Below are 23,353 nucleotides of genomic sequence, written 5' to 3' on the forward strand. Positions count from 1 at the left end.
TCAGCGTCTCCCACTCACACACCACCTCCTCACCTCGCCCCCTATCTGTCAGAGTCCCACAAGGTTCAGTCCTTGGGCCCCTGCTCGTCTCCATTTACATCTTTGGCCTGGGAGAGCTCATAGAATCTCATGGCTTTCAGTATCACCTCTATGCTGACGACACACAGATCTACAACTCTGGACCCAGATATCACCTCCCTACTAACCAGAATCCCTCAATGTCTGTCCACTATTTCATCCTTCTTCTCTGCTAGATTTCTGAAACTTAACATGGACAAAACAGAATTCATCATCTTTCCCCCATCTCACGCGACCCCCCCCAATGAACCTATCAATTACAGTGCATGGCTGCCCACTCTCCCCAGTCCCACAAGCTCACTGCCTCGGGGTAATCCTTGATGCCGATCTCTCCTTCATACCACATATCCAAGCCCTTTCCACTTCCTGCCGACTTCAACTCAAAAATATTTCATGAATTCATACATTCCTCAACCAAGAATCTGCAAAAACCCTAGTCCATGCCCTCATCATCTCTCACCTTGACTACTGCAACCTCTTGCTCTGTGGCCTCCCTTCTAACACTCTCGCACCCCTCCAATCTATTCTAAACTCTGCTGCCCGACTAATCCACCTGTCCCCCCCGCTATTCCCCGGCCTCTCCCCTCTGTCAATCCCTTCACTGGCTCCCCATTGCCCAGAGACTCCACTACAAAACCCTAACCATGACGTACAAAGCCATCCACAACCTGTTTCCTCCATACATCTGTGACCTCGTCTCCCGGTACTTACCTACACGCAACCTCCAATCCTCACATGATCTCCTTCTCTACTCCCCTCTTATCTCCTCTTCCCACAATCGTATACAAGATTTCTCTCGCGTATCACCCCTACTCTGGAACCCTCTCCCAAAACACGTCAGACTCTCGCCTACCATCGGAACCTTCAAAAAGAGCCTGAAGACCCACCTCTTCCGACAAGCCTACAACCTGCAGTAACCACCGATCAACCAAACCGCTGCATGACCAGCTCTATCCTCACCTACCGTATTCTCACCCATCCCTTGTAGATTGTGAGCCTTCGCGGGCAGGGTCCTCTCTCCTCCTGTACCAGTTATGACTTGTATTGTTTAAGATTATTGTACTTGTTTTTATTATGTATACCCCTCCTCCCATGTAAAGCACCATGGAATAAATGGCGCTATAACAATAAATAATAATACTACATACATACTACATACATACTACATACATACTACATACATACTACATACATACTACATACATACTACATACATACTACATACATACATACTACATACATACCGTTCATACATACCGTTCATACATACCGTTCATACATACCGTTCATACATACCGTTCATACATACCATTCATACATACCATTCATACATACCATTCATACATACCATTCATACATACCATTCATACATTACATACATATAGACATACAGTACATTAAACATAGATTTCATACTCACCATCACTTGTCACTTTGTTCCCCGAAGCCAGTGTCATCTGTAAAAAAGATTAAAATAACAAACAACCAATATACTCCCTGCCTGCAGAATCCACGAGTGTCACACGACGATCTCCCGTGGAGAACGGCAGCATCAGCTGATGCGACCGCTCTCTAGGGGTGTAATAATTATAGGGGATAACTCAGGAGACTCTTTGCGTGGAGCAAGACAACTACAGGACACAGTTTTATAAGTGGTAAATTCTATATTATCACACGGTGATTCAAACAGGTGAAGAGAGAAACTCAAGTCCACAACACTTGGTGTAAATATTAAGCGCAGCTTAGCAGTCTATAGGAAACTTCAGAGGAAAATGCAATCAAGCAGAAAGTCTATGAAGCACAGTTATTCTTGAGGATACTTGACATGAATAAATCCTTGTCTTAGTCCAAACACAGATAGATAAGCTTATAAGGCAGTTCAAATCATATCTTAGCTCAACCAGGGAGGCCTGATTAATAGTCTCAGGTTTTTGCAGAGCAGAAACAGCTTACATGTCCAGAAAATGCAGATGGAAGTAAACACGAGCAGCAGAAGAAGGAGGATTACTGGAAACTGGTGTATGCAGCAGAAACTCAGAGCAGAGTAGCAGGATCACCACACAGGTTCACAGGAGCAGGTATATAGCCAGGGAGTAATCAGAGGTCAGGAGCTGGATGCAAGGCAGAATACTCTAGCACAGACTGAAGGCTGGGGTGGAGTTTTATAGCAGGAAGACACAGTGCACATGAGACCAAAGACGCCATCTTGGAAAAGGGCAGTAATGCACAAAAGGTAAAAAATGTTCAGAGTCCTGACAAGGGGCTTCAGGAATACAATGACGGGAGGAAGGTATCCTTCCGCCCTGTATTCCTCCACCGCTGTAAAACAAACAGTCCCTAGTCTCACTTTTGGCATTGCTGTGTGAGAAATTTTCCCAGGCAGAAATTGCCATAAAGTGAGATTTTGTCCTAAGGTAACCTCTCAGTGATGCACTGCAGGAGCCATTGTCTCCTGTCAGTGTGTCACTGAGGGTCCTATAGAGCAGTGACATCACCCGATGTCACTGTTCTATAGGGGAGATCGTCATGGGACACTAGTTACTAATTGGACTATGGCGGACAGGTAGTATATGGTTTATTATTTTACATTTTTTGCAGGCGCTGAAGTATGGTAAGTATGGTTAAATGAAGAATATTAAAATACTTTTTTCTAATGTGTGTGTTTTATTAACCCTTTATTACTATTACATCTTAGATGCGCCATTACCGGGGCGGCTGCGCACTGGTATTTGTAGCCGGGGGGCCAATATCCATGGCCCCTCTCTAGGCTATGAATATCAGCCCGCAGCTGTCTGTGTAGCCTTTCTGGCTATAAAATATAGGGGGACCCAACGTCATTTTTTGGGGGGGTCTATAGGACCCTCAGTAACAAACTGACAGGAGACAATGGCTCCTGCAGTGCATCACTGAGAGGTTACCTTAGGACAAAGTCTCACTTTATGGCAATTGCTGCCTGGGAAAATTTCTCACACAGCAATGCCAAAAGTGAGACTAGGGACTATTTTTTTTTCAGCGGCGGAGGAATACAGTGCGAAAGGATACCTTCCTCCCATCATTGTATTCCTGAAGCCCCTAGAGAGCGGTCACATCAGCTGATGCTGCCGTTTTCCACGGGAGATTCTCGTGGGACACTCGTGGATTTCTGCGGATCAGGGAGTATATTGGTTGTTTGTTATTTTAATCTTTTTTACAGATGACACTGGTTTCGGGGAACAAAGTGACAAGTAATTGGTGAGTATGAAATGTATGTTTAATGTACTGTATGTCTGTATGTGTGTATTGTATGTAATGTATGAATGTATTGTATGTAGTATGTATGTAGCATGCATGTAGTATGTATGTTTTGTTTTGTTTTTGTTTGTTTTTTACATTCAACACATTAGCCAGATGATGAGACTACTACTGTCCCATCATTGGCTAATGTGTAAATCAAGTCTCACAGAAAAACAATAATCAAGGAGTAATCAATTTACTAATCTTACAGAACAATACCCCAAAAATACTAAAAAATATCTTTATTGACAATTGTTAAAAATAAGTGCATACAAAACCATCACCAAGATAAACACTTGAAAATAGAAAACCACCTAGGGGGGGTGCCTGTCCCTAGTGGCCTATTACTTATCAGTACCCTACCTACCAGCGGAGGTTGGCACCCTGATCCTGCACAATGGCGCCCCCGCTCACCGTCGGCTGTCCCTTCTAACTTGATGGACCCTATCAGGGAAGGGAAAGAAGGATGTAATGTGTGCTATAGTAGGGAGAGTGGAAATGTATAAATGGATACTGTCCCTTAGTCTTACCCTACCTGGCAGCGGGGGTTGGCACCCTAAATCAGCATAATGGTGCCCCCACTCCTCGACGGCTGTCCCAATATTGGTAACCCTAGCGAAAAGAGTCAAAAAACCCTTGATGTTGTAGGGTACTGCACAATGTGAGAGCGTAGTGAACAAAAAAAAAACAAAAACAAAACAACACAACACCACAAAGGGGGTTTCTAAAGGATACAATGATCTAAACAACAATTTATCCAATTGTATGCTGTATTATACAATCTCTAGGTTGTCCCAAATGTAACAGTCTTTAGGCTGTCTTAGGTGCAGCAATTCAGCCTCAAAAATACATCATATATTGCACAGATAAACATATGCTAGAAGACCAAGCCCCAAAGTGATGTCTAGGTTCACGCGCTTTTACAAAAATCACAATGGGATCATGAAGCAAACATACTTGTTTCTCTGGCTTCAGAATACTATGACCCACATTTTGTCAAAGGAGGAAAATCTCTCAATTTGACAAAAACTCACATTGTAATAAATAGACATGAAAAACAGTCTCATAGTTCATCGATCTCATAGCTCTGGCTCGACGCGTTTCTCCTCCCAAAAGAGGTTCATCAGGAGCATATTTAACAGTAATTTTAGAGACCACTACTTAGCTTTCTGTTGTCCATCAAGATGCAGGACATGCACAGCGGGTATGTACGCCTCAGATCCAGTGCCTGAAATCAAGTGTCAAGGCTGCCCTATAAAGACTCAACTAACTAGCAAATGTAACGCACCTGAGTCCCCCTGTGCGCGTATACATGTGCGATAAACTCCACGCTGACAATGAGCTATGCCCATTGTGTCAATTCCTTATTCGGCATCCAGGTTCCCTACCGGAAGCTTGTATCTACGTAATCTGGCGCAGCCCACTTGAATTTTGGGCTTTACTAGCCATCATCACTATGTCCACTGCCATGTCATTATGCGGCCCTTGTAATTTGTCAGGCCTCTCAACATGCACCACTTAAGAGGGTCATGAGGAGGTGGAGTACAGTGATGCCCAAACGTTTGAGCCCCCACGACCAGAAGAAAGCCACAATGGAGAAGGTCAATTCTTGTCTGATGAAGTGGATAATAATTATGACGCAGAGTTGCTATGAAGTCAGCCTAAAATCACAACTCAGAAGGAGGATCAAATTGAGGAATTGGAAGATGACATGATTGATGATGAAGCCACTGATCCAACCTGGCATGGCAAGCACAAGAAGTGCAGACAGGGATGGATCCATAGCACAAAATGAGGCAAGATAAGGTAATGGTTTGACCAGAGGGAGAACTTGGTCAACTGTTCTACAGAACCCCCCGCACTTGGCTAGATAATAGGCCAAGGGTGCGTTGTTCCCCTGTATGGCAGTTTTTTCATGAAATTCCTTCAGACAAAACAACTGTAATTTGCATCGTCTGACAAACCAAGCTAAGAACAGGCAAGAAAACTACCAACCTGAGCACCATCAGCATGTAAATGCACATGGCAGCCAAGCACCCCAGTAGGTGGGTGAAATGCCTGGGTACAAAATCTTTGTCTGATGGTGAAACCACTGCTCTTTACCCTATGTTATGGCCTTCCAAATCTGCTGTCCATGAAGCAGGCGCTGATGCCTCCTGCCCACAACTTGCAGTTGCACAGACACAGCAGTCAGCAACCACATCCAATTCATTGTCCCAGCACAGTGTTCACTTGTCCTTGCACCATACGTTTAACAGAAAGCAGAAATATCCATCCACTCATAGGCAAAAACTGTAAATCCTCACATTGGCTGATTGGTAGCCCTGGAAATGTGGCTGATTCGACTTGTGGGAACTGAGTCTTTCCGCGACCTCTTGGCGGCGGCAGCACCACAATACTCGATTCCCATCGTACACTATTTTTCACAGTGTGCCGTCAATGCATTACATAAGCAAGCATGTGTTACATAATAACAGCCATACGGTGGCAAAGCAATCACAGGGAAGGTCTACTTTACCACAGACACGTGGACAAGTTTTTGTGGACAGGAATGCTACATTTCCCTTTTGGCACACTGGCTGAACCTGATGGAGTTTGGGACAGAGTCAGAGGCTGGGATATCACACATCTTACCCACAGTCCCAACTTCCATCAGGATTTCAGTCTCCTCGTATTACAGTTCCTGTTGCTACTCCTCCTCCTCACCAAAATTTGCCTCCCCATCACTCCTGAGCTGGGAGGGCTGCAGTACTGCCTTGACGAAGTGGCAGCACGCTCTGCTGAAGCTCATCTGTTTAGGTAATAAAGCTTATAATGCAGCCGAGCTGTTGAAGGTGATAAATGAACAGACCAATCAGCGGCTCTCCCCGCTGAACCTCCAACCAGGTCTGGTTGTGTGTGATAATCGGTGTAATTTAGTGGCGGCTTTAAAGCTTGGCAAGCTGGTAAACATGTTCCATGCATGGCCCATGTGCTAAACTTGGTTGTATAGCATTTTTTAAAAACATACCCTGACATGCCAGACAAACTTGCCAAGGTATGGCGTGTTAGCACACATTTGCGAAAGTCATCTCAGGCATTTGCCAGACTAGCTTTGCTGCAGCAGTGCATTAATTTGCCTTGTAACCGACTGATTTGTGACCTGCCCACACGGGTCATAATATGACCTTTATTAATAATAATAATAATAATAATAATAATACATCATAATAATTTTATTTTTATAGCTCCAACATACTGCGCAGCACTTTACCTTTTAGCGGGGATTTGTACAGACAATAAAAGACATTACAGAATATCAATAATCACATAAACAACAGATACCAAAAGGTATGAGGGCCCTGCTCGCAAGCTTACAATGTATAAGGAAATAGGGGAGACACAAAAAGTGGATGGTAACAATTGCTTTCATTGTTCTGACCAGTAATAATATAAGAAATCGGGTATTCATGTAATGCTGCATGAACAGGTTACAAACCAGTATATGTAAAAGCACAGACACAGAGGGCTATTAAATGCATAAAGCGTGTGAGAACAAGATACAGTTGTAGCCAAAAGTATTGACACCCCTGCAATTCTGTCAGGTAATACTCAGTTTCTTCCTGAAAATGATTGCAAACATAAATTCTTTGGTATTATTATCTTCATTTAATTTGTCTTAAATGAAAAAAACACAAAAAGAATTGTCCAAAAGCCAAATTGGATATAATTCCACACCAAACATAAAAAAGGGGGTGGAAAAAAGTATTGGCACTGTTCGAAAAATCATGTGATGCTTCTCTAATTTGTGTAATTAACAGCATCTGTAACTTACCTGTGGCACCTAACAGGTGTTGGCAATAACTAAATCACACTTGCAGCCAGTTGACATGGATTAAAGTTGACTCAACCTCTGTCCTGTGTTCTTGTGTGTACCACATTGAGCATGGAGAAAAGAAAGAAGACCAAAGAACTGTCTGAGGACTTGAGAAACCAAATTGTGAGGAAGCATGAGCAATCTCAAGGCTACAAGTCCATCTCCAAAGACCTGAATGTTCCTGTGTCTACCGTGCGCAGTGTCATCAAGAAGTTTAAAGCCCATGGCACTGTGGCTAACCTCCCTAGATGTGGACGGAAAAGAAAAATTGACAAGAGATTTCAACGCAAGATTGTGCAGATGTTGGATAAAGAACCTCGACTAACATCCAAACAAGTTCAAGCTGCCCTGCAGACCGAGGGTACAACAGTGTCAACCCGTACTATCCGTCGGCATCTGAATGAAAAGGGACTGTATGGTAGGAGACCCAGGAAGACCCCACTTCTTACCCCGAGACATAAAAAATCCAGGCTGGAGTTTGCCAAAACTTACCTGAAAAAGCCTAAAACGTTTTGGAAGAATGTTCTCTGGTCAGATGAGACAAAAGTAGAGCTTTTTGGGCAAAGGCATCAACATAGAGTTTACAGGAGAAAAAAAGAGTCATTCAAAGAAAAGAGCACGGTCCCTACAGTCAAACATGGCGGAGGTTCCCTGATGTTTTTGGGTTGCTTTCCTGCCTCTGGCACTGGACTGCTTGACCGTGTGCATGGCATTATGAAGTCTGAAGACTACCAACAAATTTTGCAGCATAATGTAGGGCCCAGTGTGAGAAAGCTGGGTCTCCCTCAGAGGTCATGGGTCTTCCAGCACGACAATGACCCAAAACACACTTCAAAAAGCACTAGAAAATGGTGTGAGAGAAAGCATTGGAGACTTCTAAGGTGGCCAGCAATGAGTCCATACCTGAATCCATAGAACACCTGTGGAGAGATCTAAAAAAGGCAGTTTGGAGAAGGCACTCTTCAAATATCAGGGACCTGGAGCAGTTTGCCATAGAAGAATGGTCTAAAATTCCAGCAGAGCATTGTAAGAAACTCATTGATGGTTACCGGAAGCGGTTGGTCGCAGTTATTTTGGCTAAAGGTTGTGCAACCAAGTATTAGGCTGAGGGTGCCAATACTTTTGTCTGGCCCATTTTTGGAATTTTGTGTGAAATGATCAATGTATTGCTTTTTGCTTCATTCTCTTTTGTGTTTTTTCATTTAAGACAAATTAAATGAAGATAATAATACCGAAGAATTTGTGCTTGCATTCATTGTCAGGAAGAAACTGAGTATTATCTGACAGAATTGCAGGGGTGTCAATACTTTTGGCCACAACTGTACAAGGATGCTGGTTATGAAGAAATTTTTTTATTGGTAACACAGGGATAGTTAAATAAATGTGCTGAGGCGGTAGGCATTTCATATATTGGCAAGACTTATAGAGCAACAGAGAGGTGTCTGAATTCCAGCTTCTCAATGCCTGACGGAGTAACACTCAGCCCGCACACATAGCAACTGCCAACTGGGTGTGGATCGATGACATTTATGAGGTTCTTCAAAACTTTGAGTACTGCACCAAGATGGTGAGCGCTATTGTCAGCATAACCATCCCGCTACTCTGTTTATTAAAATGTTCGCTACAGAATCGCAAAGAGGAAGCTTTGAATGCCAAGCAGGTGGCTATGGAGCAAGATTTTACAGTGGCTGATTCCACACAGCCCAGCCTCACACAATATTCTCAAGCCACAATGGGTGATAACGAGGAACAGGAGAAGGAGGATGAGGAGGAATAGAAAATTTTAGTCGGGGCTACAGAGGGGAATCTCAAACCCAGTTTCTTCCTTGTCCAGCATGGATGGCCTGAAGTGGAGGAAGAGGAGGAGGAGGCTAAGCCTCGTGAGGAGGAGAGAATGATTAGTGTTCTTCCTTCGGAGGACACCTGAAGTTTGACTCTGTATAGTCTGCCACACATGGCAGAGTTGTCCAGATGTCTTTCCCATGACCCTTGCATGAAAGACATTTTGTTCACCATGAAATACTGGCTGTGCACCTTTCTTGACCATGGCACAAGGAGAAAATTGCTTCTCTCATGTCGGAGGCAGACGGGACATTTTCAGTGCATGCATGCCAGAGGGCCATTGTGGAAGACTTGCTGAAAAGATTACTCTATTGACAGAGGTACTGGCTCTTTTCACCCACAAGGATTACAGGGGAGGGCCATGCACATCAGGTGCAACTCAGCGGGGGGAAATGTCCACAAACTGGGCAATTTTCATGAGACTGTCACATCAGCAAGGGCTATCTGTCGGTGTAACTATGACAAAGAGGCAGAAGTTGACCAAGATGGTGAAGGACTACTTAAGTTACCATACCAGCGTAATTCCTTATTCTTCAGTGCCCTTTAACTATTGGTTGTCCAAGCTCCACATTTGGCCCGACCTCTCCTTCTACACCTCGGAGGTGCTGCCATGCCCTGCTGCAAGTGTGTTGTCTAAGCGGGTTTTTAGTTCTGCTGGTGCAATCATAATGGATAGGTGCACACACCTGTCAATGGAAAATGCAGACAGGCTGACTCTTCTACAATTGAACAAGGTCTGGATTTACTGCGTCTTTGTAAGCCTTATGGATGACAGCAACATGATGTAAAAGCAGCCCAAAAATTTTTGGGGGGAAGCTGTCTTAACATTCACCCCTTACCATCCAAACCCATTTTGTTCATGAAATCCTCTCCTCTTCCTCCTTCTGCTGCTTTTGCAACAAGTACTTAGTGGTCATGTATGTATACCCTATGTGGCTAATGTATTGTACTTTGCGAAAACTTGGCACATTGTGCAATGGTGAAACTTGTTCTCCCTATCGATTGCCTGGCTGACACGACACACTCCAACACATAGGAGTAATGAAGATTATTGCCCCTGCTAAATTGTCACATAAGATTATCTGGACCCGGATTGTTCCAATCGCACAACTGCTAAATAAAGATAAGCTATTTTTTAAACCAATAGAAAATTATGATTTTTTTCAATTGCCTTGCTGACACACTCCAAATGCAGAGCAATGAAGATTATTGCCAATGCTAAATTGTCATGTAAGATTATCTCTACCCAGATTGCGCCAGTCGCACAACTACTAGATAAAGAAATGCTATTTTTTAAACAAATACTTTTTGGGGTGGATTTTTTTAATCACCTTTATGAGGCATACCAACAGCAGACTCATGGAATTAATGGGAAAAAGTGACATTTCCGTAGCTCAAGAGGTTTTGCGCCAGTTGCACAACTGCTAGACAAATATTAAGTATTTGAGCAATAGATAAGGAATATTATGCAGCAATTAGATTAAAGAATGGATGTTACTATATATTGGCACTGACGAGTATTATTTTGTGCTAAAAAAAACCAAAATGCTAGACAGGAATATTATGTAGCTCCCAAAAAATTGGTTTTGTATATGCTGTTACTACCGAATATTTATTTCGCTCTACAAATAGATGATTTGTATATTATGGTAGTGGATGAAACCCTCCCTATTTCCCCTAATCCCACAGTCTGTAATATTAACTATTATGCAACACAGTGTAAAATAGCAGAGAGCTGCAGCTTGTACTTGCAATGATCAGAACACACACCCAGATGTCTGCCTTTCACCCACCCTCCCTCCTAATAAATCTCTCACACAACTGAAATCCCCGCCTAATAAACAAGTAATATAATTTGTTCACGATCTTCAGCTCTTAAAAGAGCTTTTTGGAATGAATAAACGCTCACTATAACCTCCTATCTCTCTCCCTACACTACTTTCACTGTCCCTATGCTCAAACCTACGCTGTTTCCGGCTGCAATGTGCGCAAGATGGTGCCGGCAGCCTTTAGATAGTTCCTATGATGCTGGAAGGCCAGCCAATTATAGTAATGCCACACCAAAGATGGCACTGGCATTAATGTGATTGGCAAGCCAGCCCAGCATGTTCATTGGCTGCAAATAAAGCACCAAACATGCTGGACGGGTCACTCGAATATATCGAGGCGAATACCTAACTAATCGCCGAGCAACGAATAGCCCGAATACCATACTATTCGTGCAAGTAACGAATAGTGCTGAATGTATTCGCTCATCACTAATAGTTATGCATACTGAAGTTTTCAGTTATTTTGTCTTATTAGTTGTTTTCTTCACAATAAAAAAAACTAAATGTTCACAGTTGTAGACATGCTCTTTACATGAACTGATGGAAACCTAAAAAAACAGTGAAATTCCAGCTTTGGAGGTAGCAAAACACAAAAAATTCCAAAGGGGGGGGGGGGGTGAATAATTTTGCAAGCCATTGGGTCTGACAAATATTTTATTGATTGCAAGGACATAAAATGTTCCATTTCACGACACAGCAAATATTAATGTTAATCAGTTGTTGATATATACAGTCTCCCAATTTAATATGTTTCCCTTGAGTGCGTTCTGTTTTTCAGAAAGGGTGGTGTTATCTCAATACAAATTTTGCTCTTGCTTTGCTTATTAGGCTCATTAGGCTACAATGCCTAATTTTATATTATTTATGCCTGTGACTGATTTCTACTAACTCCTGAACTTAATTATAACTATATCAGGTAAAACACTCGATTTATTTTAAAACAGTTTGAAATGAAGAATCTAGTTAATCAACATAAGATAATTGATACAGAATTTTAGTCTCATATAATGTGTCCTTGCAGATTATGTGCAGGATGGGACTAATCGGAGAGAACCAGATATGGGTCCCAGAGCCAGAATCTGTGGTATGTATAACAATAGAAAAAGAAGAATGTACTCTATATTGCATGACAAAATGATAGATAAATAGATAAATTCATTGTTTATCTATTTATAATCATTCTACAGGGTTTACTACCTTCCTATGGCTTTTAAAATAAGTACACAACAGTTACTTACATACAGTATTTTCATTGGATCTAACATTAATCTTCCCTGTGGATATATATTCTCATTCTAGAGATCCCAGTTGAACAGTAAAACATATAAAACATGATTTTACATGTCTTTTATGCTTAAGGGAGTATTTCATCAATGGAGAAAAAAAAAGAAAAGAAGCACTGAATTTATGTTTTTTTGTAATATTGATTTTTGTTATAAATCATTTCCCTTATATGTGATTCAGTATGATTATTCTCTTCGATATATAGTACTATGAAAAACTTTTAGGCAAGAATAATACGAGAAAAAATGCTTTAAAAAATAGAAGTGCTAATAGTTTATTTTTATTAATTAATCAAAAAACGAATAAAGAAATAAGAAATCTAACGAACATCAACATTTAGGCATATGACAGGGAGGTTGTTTCAGACATCTTGGAGAACTAACTACAGATCTTCCATCTCTTCATATAATCCCAGGCAGACTCAATGATGTTAACCCCTTAACGACCAGAGCTATTTTTGGAATTGCATTTTCATTTTTTGCTCCCCTTCTTCCCAGAGCCATAACCTTTTTAGGTTTTGGTCAAAATGGCCATGTGTGGGCTTGCTTTTTGCGGGACGAGTTGTACTTTTGAACAACGTCATTGTTTTTACCATGTCATGTACTCAAAAACGGGAAAAAAATTCCAAGTGCTGTGAAATTGCAAAAAATCCCAGATCTCACTCTGCACATGTGCCGCCTCTGGTGGCCATTTTCCTGGAGGCCACCGCATTACAGCAATGGAAGTGCGGGGGCTCCGGGCTTTCACAAAATGTTGGCGGAGCCCACGCACCACCGAACATCACCGAAACTGCTGCGCACCACCTTGGGATGGATGTGCGGTGGCTCCGGAGTTTTTACAAAATGTCAGCGGAGCCCCAACACCACCGAGCATCTCTGAAATTGCTGCGCACCAGCTTGAGACTCCTGGTAACTACATCCAGACTATAAGACACATCCCCATTTTCCTCCAATATTTTGAGGGAAAAAAGGGCGTCTTATAGTCCGAAAAATACAGTAGATTGTATTGTGGTAATAATATTGTCACAACGCCTGGGTATTGCTGCTTCAGGGGAAACTGCACCCAGCAGCAATGAAGCTGGACTAGACACTGAGTAACTAACCTGATCACCAACGGGACCTTACACATGTCACAGAGTGATCAGGTAAAACAACAGGACCTTAGACATGTGACAGAGTGGGAGGAGATCAGGGGGCAGAGCCAGACGCCTGGAGGGGACACAGAATCAAAACTTCGGGATAAGGCATCCACCTTTACATTTTTAGACCCTGGTCGGAACGTAATGGTAAAATGAAACCGGGAAAAAAAAAGTGCCCACCGAGCCTGTCTGGGGGTCAATCTCTTAGCGGATTCGATATAGGAGAAATTTTTATGATCAGTGATGACCGTAACAGGATGAACAGCCCACTCCAAAAAATGCCTTCATTCTTCGAAGGCCATTTTAATTGCCAACAATTTCCTGTTGCCGACATCATAATTTCTCTCAGCCGAAGAGAATTTTTTAGAGAAAAAGGCACAGGGTTTAATGTTAGTAAGGGTGGATGGGCCCTGAGACAACACTGCCCCCACCTTCGAAGCTTCGACCTCCACGATAAAAGGTCTCGACGGATCGGGTTCTATCAACATGGGGGCTGAAGTAGAACATTTCTTCAGTGTCTGGAAGGAATTTTTTGCAGCCACGGCTCAATTTTTTACCTCTGCCCCTTTGAGAGTAAGGTCCGTTAAGGGTTTCACTGCCCAAAAATCGCTACAACCACTTCAGGTCATGAGGTTGCACTCAATCAGAAATGGCCTGAACCTTCCCCAGATCCATGCAGAACCCCTCCCCAGATACAATTAATCCCAGAAAAGACAGTTCTTGCATAAAGAATGGACACTTCTTCAGCTTTGCATATAAATGGTTCTCCCTGAGTCTCACCAGAACTGTATGAAGATGGTGTAAGTGAGACTGACTGTACTCTGAGTATATCAAGATGTCATGCAGGCAAATGACAACATAGTGCCCAATAAGGTCAGAAAAAACAGCATTAATGAAACTCAGGGGCGTTAGTGAGACCGAAGGGCATAAACAAATTTTCAAACAAGCCCTCGGTAGTCAGAAACGCTGTTTTCTATTCATCTCCCTCTCGAATCCTTATCAGGTAATAAGCCCCTCATAAGTCAAGCTTAGAAAACCTTTTGGCCCCAGTGAGTTGATTACATGAATCAGGAATCAGAGGAAGAGGATATGTGTATTTTACAGTAATCTTATTCAGTTCCCGAAAGTTGAGGCACGGTCGCAAGTCACCATCTTTTTTCTTCACAAAGAAAACCCCGCTGCAACGGGTGAAACAAAAGGCCGAATATGCCCCTTGTGGAGACTGTCAGTGATGTACTCTTTCATGTCTTGGCACTCGGGCCCAGACAAATTGTATAAACAAGCCTTGGGTAATTTGGCTCCTGGGATTAAATTAATAGCACAATCACCGGGTCGATGTGATGGAAGCGCCTCGGCCTCACTTTCGGAAAACACGTCTTTGAAGTCTTTCAGGTACTCCGGAATACCCTCTAGACCAACAGACGACACAGATACAGACTTTATCGGGTTAACAAAAGGTCCCAGGTTACAACACGGACCATTATCCTTACATCTCCATTGAGTGATCTTCCCCGCCACCCAATCAATGGCAGGATTGTGGCGTTGCAGCCAAGGCATTCCCAGTACCAGTCCTGCAGGCAGATTATTCAATACAAAACAACTTAATTGCTCCACGTGAGTGGAACCCACTTTTAAAGAAAAAACATCAGCTTTGAAACAAATTCCATCATGGGTAAGAGAGGACGAATCAACAGCCACAATTTTAACAGGGATTTTCAGCCTAACTGTCCCTATCTTATTACAAGTCACAACTTGGGCATCAATTAAATTTATGGAAGAACCGCAGTCAACAAAAGCAGTGGTCACCACAGGACCGTCAGCAAGTTCCAATTCCACCTGGAGCACTATTTTTTGTAAGCGAGAAAAATGTACTTGGGAGTCTGGACAACCTCCTGGATTGTTGCCCAGACTCAGTTGTTTCTCAGACGGTTTCACAGAAGAAGGGCAGGATGGACAGTTCCTTTTCCAATGTCCAGAGGCTCCACAGTAAAAACACAGTTGTGCCAAAGCATCCTTCAGACGTTCAGACAGACCCATGCGGAACAACCCCCTCAGGGCTGCGTCATTCTAAGAAACTTTGGCTGCCCAACACCTAAACTCGGAGCAGAACCATTCAACTGAGTGTTTCCCCTGTGTCACACTCATCATCATATCCTCTGCCAGATGCACTCTATAAGGCTCATCATATATGTGCCCCAGAGACTCAAAAAACAGGTTCACAGACATACTTTCAGGAGCAGAGGAAGAGAGAGAGAAGGCCCATGCCTGCGGGGACCCCCTTAATAAGGACATAACTACCCCCACCCTCTGCCTTTCATTTCCAGAGGCCTGGGGACGCAACTAAAAAAACAACTTACATCCCTCCTTAAAAACCCTGAACAATTTTTTATCCCCAGAAAAAGTGTCGGGTAATTTTACCGGTGGTTCGGGGTCTGTTAAGGATACATCACAGGGACCCCCTGACGGGACCGAAATGGAGCAGACATCTGTAAAGCACCTGCCACATCTCTCTGCACCTGTTGGAGAGAGTGGACCAGGGCTTGCTGTTCCACAGACAACTTCTGCAAAAGCTGGAAAAGCTCATTTACCTGTCCTGTGAGATCCTGTACTGGGTCCATGGCATACCAACACCCTACCACCAGGGAGAAAGACTGTGCAGTCAGCTATAATGTCATGACGCCCAGGTATTGCTGCTACAGGGGAAACGGTACCCAGCAGCAACGAAGCTGGACTAGATGCTGAGTAACTAACCTGATCACCAACGGGACCTTACACATGTGACAGAGTGATCAGGTAAAACAACAGGACATTAGACATATGACAGAGTGGGAGGAAATCAGGGGGGTGGAGCCAGACAACGGGAACAGCGAAGGGACAAGCATAAAAGAATGGTCAAACAAACAGAGGTCGTAACCTGGAGATAATGAGATACCAGCAGGGAGAGTCAGGGAATAGTCAGAAGCCATGCCAGGGGTCAGTAATCCAGGAAAATTAATTGAGTAAAGCATGGAAAGCAAGAACATTATGCAAGTAGACTGAAGTAAACCTATAGCTGACAAGGATACCAGGTCAGGAGCGAGTATAAATAGCCCTCCCATCTTGAAAGAGAGGCTAACAACATTAACCCTGAGAGAAGAGGACATTAACCATGTCCTAACCATGACAAATATCATTTGTTATTGAGAATTTTATATATTAAGAAGAATTGGATGGTAGTAGTAGAGAAGCTTATTATTAACTCTTTCCTGACGAGGCCAGTTTCCCTTTTTGCGCTTACATTTTTTCCTCCCTTTCTTTCCAGTACCATAATTGTTTTATTTTACTGCCCAAATAGACATATGAGGACTTGTTTTTTGCAAAATGAGTTGTACCACACACAGTGCGCTGGAGAACGGGAAAAAAATTCCAAATGATCCTCCAATATTATTCTCCTCATTAGTACAATTATGAAGATACCAAACATGTCCAGTTTTTATTATTGTATTTTAGTGAATACAAAAATCAGAAGTTTTTAAAAAAAAGTTTTTTGCACTGTGTTGCCATTTTCTGAGAACCATAATTTTTTCATTTTTTTGGTCGATAGACCTGTGGTAGGGCTTACTTTTTGTGGGGCTCGTCAACGTTTTTATTGACACCATTTTGGGAGAGATATGACGTTTTGAACACTTGTTACAGCATTTTTTTGTGATATTGCAAAGACCAATGCAATGTTGATGTTTTCAAATTTCTTTCTTTTTACTGTGTTTACAAGTCATGTTGATTAATTTTTTATTTTGATAGATCAGTCTTTTTTTGGATGATACCACATAGGTGTATTTTATTGTTATCTTTATTTTTAATTTGGGAAAGGAAGGGTGATTTGAACTTTTATTTTTTTTTATTTTTTCATATTCTTAAGACCTTCTTTTTTACTTGTGAATGTATTTATTAGTCTACCATAGTATTACTGCATATAGTAAAAATGAAGGTCTCCTTTGAAGCTACTTCATTATTAGGACCAATGTTATCTAATTATTTATACATTGATAATCATATCCTAAAAGACGTATATAATCGTATCCTAAAAGACGTATATAATCATTTAAAACTAATTTAATGAGCAACTTTCTAATTGTATTTCCTCACTATAGGATGTTCCAGCTCTGCCAATTTCAACAACCTTTTTGGAGCGAAACTTGCCTTCTGCTCAAGGTTTCCTTAGATTCATTGGCTGCACCACCTTCTTAGCAACAGCTGCAGCTGGAATTCTAGCCATCAAGAAGGGATATCTAAGCTTTAAATTAAATTTTATATCTTAACTTGATATAAAAATGTTTATTTACCATGACATCATACTCTAAACTAAAGCTGGCAGGCAGCTACTCCTCTATTTAGCATTGGAGATTTTAGCACAGAGTATTGTAGTGGCCACAGTACAATACTGTATTGTAATAAACACATTCAATCACTACAATAATTTTATTTGTTATTATTTCTGTGAAAAACTTTGACCAAAATCTTACATTTGTTTTTCAATATTCAACTCATAATCATCAGAAAATAGCTAATGAAATACCGAGGCTAAGACAGATATAGATAAAATAAGTATAATTTTATTAACAATAATAATGCGTAAAAACATATATAAAAAAGACAAGGGAATTTTCAAAGATACAAAATAACCAATGGTCACATCTATATAAGGGTCCAAAGTATCATAGGACTATGCAGCTACAAAGAATATATATACTAGTGCATCATAAATTATCCACTATGGTAAAGATATATTTAAAATGTATATTATTTCAAGTATAGGTGGGCCAAGCTAAGCACAATTGCTAACCAAAAAAGATTTAATTCTTATGGACTTCAATGTATAATCTCCATGTATATGGAAAAAGTTTTAAAGTGTCTAATGCTGTGCAAACTATTCACTTTATTTCCATATATACCTGGACATTCCATATATTTCTACCTGATAAGGTGCTTTGTGCTACATAGCAATGCCCTTACAATATATCAGGCAACAACAAGTTGTAACCCAGACACCATATAAAGTGCTCCGTGCTGTATCCACAATGCCTAATGAGGACATATGAAGCAGCTCAATCACAACAGGAGAAACAGAGATATAAAGGTGCCGCAAAAGTGACCGTGCTCCAACCTATAAATACTGCTACTTACACTTTTAGGAGACCATTAGTGACCCCGACAGCGCCGTTTCGCCATATTGGCTTCCTCAAATGGGGGCGTGTTCGTGTGTTAGGTAGATCGTGTTTTTAAGCCCACACAGGGCATATGTTCGCAGCTGATTCAGGTATCTGCATTACCGGTATTCAATTGCGCATGCGTCGTTTCTCGGGCTTCCTCTCTTGAAAAAGTGACTTCCCTTGCCGCACGCCTGGAACGCAGGCGTGGAACGCACTGTATCCAGAAGAGGGCGGGGTAGGAAGTCACGGAGTCGCCCCAAACTGCGCATGCGCTAACCGTATGCTGAGTGAACCGAAAAAAATGCAAGAGTGGGAAAAACAAAAGAATAAAACCACCACTATGGAGATATTGCGCCAGCTAAAGCATTAGGATAATCCAGTGCTAGAAGGTGAATTTAGTATAGTACAAAAACCTAAAGTGAGTTAAATAAACATTTTAACTAAGTGAAAAAATATACAAAATATATATATATGAATCTCTAATTTAGATTAAATACAAATAAATAGTAATAATAATTACTATAGAATTAATAACAATAAACAATTTATCTGTGAATAAAAGCACATATAAGTGTACAATGGAGAATGGATAGATAAATGTGAACTAACAAACATATTGCTATCAAATATTGTGTAAACATATGCAAAGTGACTTCATCATCTCTAAATTGCGTATCTTCCCCGATCCGGGACACCTCTATGGACAAAAAATTTCGGATTATCCAAATATAAAATTAGTAGGCCATCCAAAGTGTATCATTCTGAACTGGATAAGTATTCCAGATATACATTTTCTCACTATTAAAAAAAGAACAAACAAAATGGGTTAAAATCCAAGACACACAGACACAATTATTTAAAACCATATAAAAGGACAAGAATATAGGAAGAAATCTTTTTAATATTTTATTCTGTAAGATTTCTACCCTGCAATATTTTTTACAAAAATGCCGTAAACCCTAAATTCTCATTTAAGCCGTCTGGGGCAACTAGCTGCTGATAGAATGGAGAATTTCATAACAACTTTGGAGAAGGATATAGATAAGTGGGAGAAGGATATTAGTGAATTAAAACTTAAAAATTTTTTGAGGGATACAGCTGACTTCGAAGCAGATAAAATATTCAGATGGCAACTTCCAAAGAAAAAATCTGCAATGGATGGATTTAAGGATTTCAATACGGGACGTGAACAGAGGTCTTATGCTGAAAGTAGTACCTCATGTAGTGAAGCTGAAAGCAGTGGGGATGGTCGCATGCAAACCAGGGCAGGCAATCGTGAAAACAAAAAGTACCCTGATATCTTCAATCATAAAAGGACGAATAGGAAATTCACGGATAAACCAAAGGTAATCAATTTATCAAATCATGTCTTAAGTGATTCTCAACTGAAATTACTAGAAAAAGGTCTTCATTTTTCCCCCTCCTCACATCTAGATACTTTCCAGGTAGTGAAGGATCTTCACCTTTTTGCAAGAAAAGTCATTCTGCAAAAATTACATTATAAAAATGATGGTGTTTCGGATGGTTTCACTGAGGCTGAGAAAGAAACCTTGAGGGACCTAGAAGACCTCCTGGAGGAGAATAAAACATTAGAAGAGGGTAAGTTCCCAGTACATTTGATTAATAAATCACGTAAATTTCCAAGTTTGAGCACAAGCTCGGCCGTGGAAATTTTCACAAAACTGGTGACTGAGGAGGTGGAAAATTTGCCCCGGGTTCCCGAGTGGGTCTCAAATTTGAATGGTGAGGATAGAAAAGCACTTGCAGAACTACAGTCTTTGAAAGATGTAGTAATCAAAAAGGCGGACAAAGGGGGGAACACGGTAATTTGGCCATGTATATTATATGAAAGACAGGTGGCAAAAATCCTAAATCATGATAAATGCTATAGGAGACTACCTTATAACCCCTTGTCGGAATTTCAGCAAAAATTGATTGACATACTTGAGACAGCTTATGAGGATGGTATTATCCCTAAAAAAGTGGTAGATGAAATAAAAAAATTACAACCTAGATTAGCAACTTTTTACATCCTACCTAAGCTGCACAAGGATCCAATAGATCCTCCTGGGAGGCCTATAGTGTCAGCTATGGGAGGCCTTTGTGAAAATATCTGTGCAATTATTGATTATTATCTACAGCCTTTTGTACTCTCTTTACCCTCCTATATTAAGGACACGACTAGTATGTTGAGGAGACTAGATTCATTACAACTGGAAGAGGGGGCCATTTTTGTTACTGCAGATGTAGAAGCTTTATATTCGTCCATAAGACATGAGGATGGTATATTGGCAGCTTCTCACTTTCTTTATGAGAGCAATCTGGACCCTCCTCTAATTGAATTTATACTACTACTTCTCAAGTTTGTACTAGAGCACAATGTGTTTACCTTTAATAATGAGATCTTTGTACAGGAACAAGGTACAGCAATGGGGGCCTCTTGTGCCCCCTCGTATGCGAACCTTTTCATGGGATTTTGGGAAAGGAAGATCTTTCAGGAAGAGGTTGTCGTCGGTAGTGATTCCATCCATGGGTGGAGTCGCTACATAGACGACATAATCTTCATATGGGAGGGCTCAGTTGAAAATTTATTTCTTCTCATGGAAAGGCTTAATCGGAACGAGTTCAACATAAAACTCACCTTTAACTATGGGAGGAAAGTTGAATTCCTAGATCTCAAAATTGAGGCCTTGGTAGATGGAAATGTAGTTACGGACGTTTTTAGAAAAGAAACGGCAACCAATAGTCTGCTACATGCAGCTTCAGCACATCATAGGTCTACAATAAAAGGTATTCCGACTGGCCAATTCATGAGACTTAAAAGGATATGTACTACGGAAGATGATTTTATGCGGCAGGCATCAGATCTGGCCCAGAGGCTACTTGACCGGGGGTATAGTAAGAGGATTATAAAAAGAGGGTTCAAAAAGGCAAGTAGATATACTAGAGAAGAGCTTCTATACAAACAGAACATGAATAAAAAAGAGACAACTGAGACCTCTAAGTATGTAAGATTTATTACTGCAAATAACAAACAATGGCCTGAATTAGTGACGATATTTGAGAAACACTGGGCTATTTTACAATCTAACCTTATTTTGAGGAAAATCTTACCAAAACGACCACTTCTAACTCCCAGACGATCAAGGAACTTGGGTGATTTTTTGGTACACAGTCACTACCTGAATCAATCCAGAGAAAAGGTGGAACCAAAACTCCAGGGATTTTTCCCTTGTAATGATTGTAAGGCATGTAGCAATCATTTTAAAAGTACAAGCTTCTATAATCATGATAATACAAGAGTACTTAGGATCTGGAAAAAACTTACCTGCTCCTCAAAGGGGGTCATGTACCACGTGTCCTGCCCCTGTAAGAAGGTCTACATAGGCCTCACTACCCGTGAACTCAGAATTAGAACTAGAGAACACGTAAGGGACATAGAAAAAGCGTCGGTAGTAGAGGATATTGCCTCCTTAAAAACTCTCCCAAGGCATTTTAAGTCCTTCCATCAATGTGACCCATCTGGCCTGAGGATTCAAGCCATTGACCAAATCTGTCTGGGACCAAGAGGAGGTAATCTAAGCAAAATCCTGGCACAGAAAGAAAGCAAATGGATTTACCTCCTGGGTACCATGGCCCCAGACGGCTTAAATGAGAATTTAGGGTTTACAGCATTTTTGTAAAAAATATTGCAGGGTAGAAATCTTACAGAATAAAATATTAAAAAGATTTCTTCCTATATTCTTGTCCTTTTATATGGTTTTAAATAATTGTGTCTGTGTGTCTTGGATTTTAACCCATTTTGTTTGTTCTTTTTTTAATAGTGAGAAAATGTATATCTGGAATACTTATCCAGTTCAGAATGATACACTTTGGATGGCCTACTAATTTTATATTTGGATAATCCGAAATTTTTTGTCCATAGAGGTGTCCCGGATTGGGGAAGATACGCAATTTAGAGATGATGAAGTCACTTTGCATATGTTTACACAATATTTGATAGCAATATGTTTGTTAGTTCACATTTATCTATCCATTCTCCATTGTACACTTATATGTGCTTTTATTCACAGATAAATTGTTTATTGTTATTAATTCTATAGTAATTATTATTACTATTTATTTGTATTTAATCTAAATTAGAGATTCATATATATATATATTTTGTATATTTTTTCACTTAGTTAAAATGTTTATTTAACTCACTTTAGGTTTTTGTACTATACTAAATTCACCTTCTAGCACTGGATTATCCTAATGCTTTAGCTGGCGCAATATCTCCATAGTGGTGGTTTTATTCTTTTGTTTTTCCCACTCTTGCATTTTTTTCGGTTCACTCAGCATACGGTTAGCGCATGCGCAGTTTGGGGCGACTCCGTGACTTCCTACCCCGCCCTCTTCTGGATGCAGTGCATTCCACGCCTGCGTTCCAGGCGTGCGGCAAGGGAAGTCACTTTTTCAAGAGAGGAAGCCCGAGAAACGACGCATGCGCAATTGAATACCGGTAATGCAGATACCTGAATCAGCTGCGAACATATGCCCTGTGTGGGCTTAAAAACACGATCTAGCTAACACACGAACACGCCATTTGAGGAAGCCAATATGGCGAAACGGCGCTGTCGGGGTCACTAATGGTCTCCTAAAAGTGTAAGTAGCAGTATTTATAGGTTGGAGCACGGTCACTTTTGCGGCACCTTTATATCTCTGTTTCTCCTGTTGTGATTGAGCTGCTTCATATGTCCTCATTAGGCATTGTGGATACAGCACGGAGCACTTTATATGGTGTCTGGGTTACAACTTGTTGTTGCCTGATATATTGTAAGGGCATTGCTATGTAGCACAAAGCACCTTATCAGGTAGAAAT

The 23,353-nt window shown here is 41.1% G+C and overlaps 1 protein-coding gene across 1 annotated transcript in view; it reads left to right on the forward strand.

Moving 5' to 3' along the window:
• LOC143815530 (amine oxidase [flavin-containing] A-like) overlaps positions 1-17,751 on the forward strand; it is a 167,247-nt gene extending 149,496 nt beyond the window's left edge. Inside the window, exons 14-15 of the mRNA XM_077294819.1 lie at positions 11,900-11,962; positions 17,431-17,751. Of these exons, the coding sequence (XP_077150934.1) occupies positions 11,900-11,962; positions 17,431-17,598 (231 nt within the window). The 3' untranslated portion in view covers positions 17,599-17,751. The remainder of the gene's footprint in view (positions 1-11,899; positions 11,963-17,430) is intronic.
• Positions 17,752-23,353: the final 5,602 nt, after the last annotated feature.

The sequence above is a fragment of the Ranitomeya variabilis genome, chromosome 3 (assembly GCF_051348905.1).
Source record: "Ranitomeya variabilis isolate aRanVar5 chromosome 3, aRanVar5.hap1, whole genome shotgun sequence".
NCBI lineage: Eukaryota > Metazoa > Chordata > Amphibia > Anura > Dendrobatidae > Ranitomeya > Ranitomeya variabilis.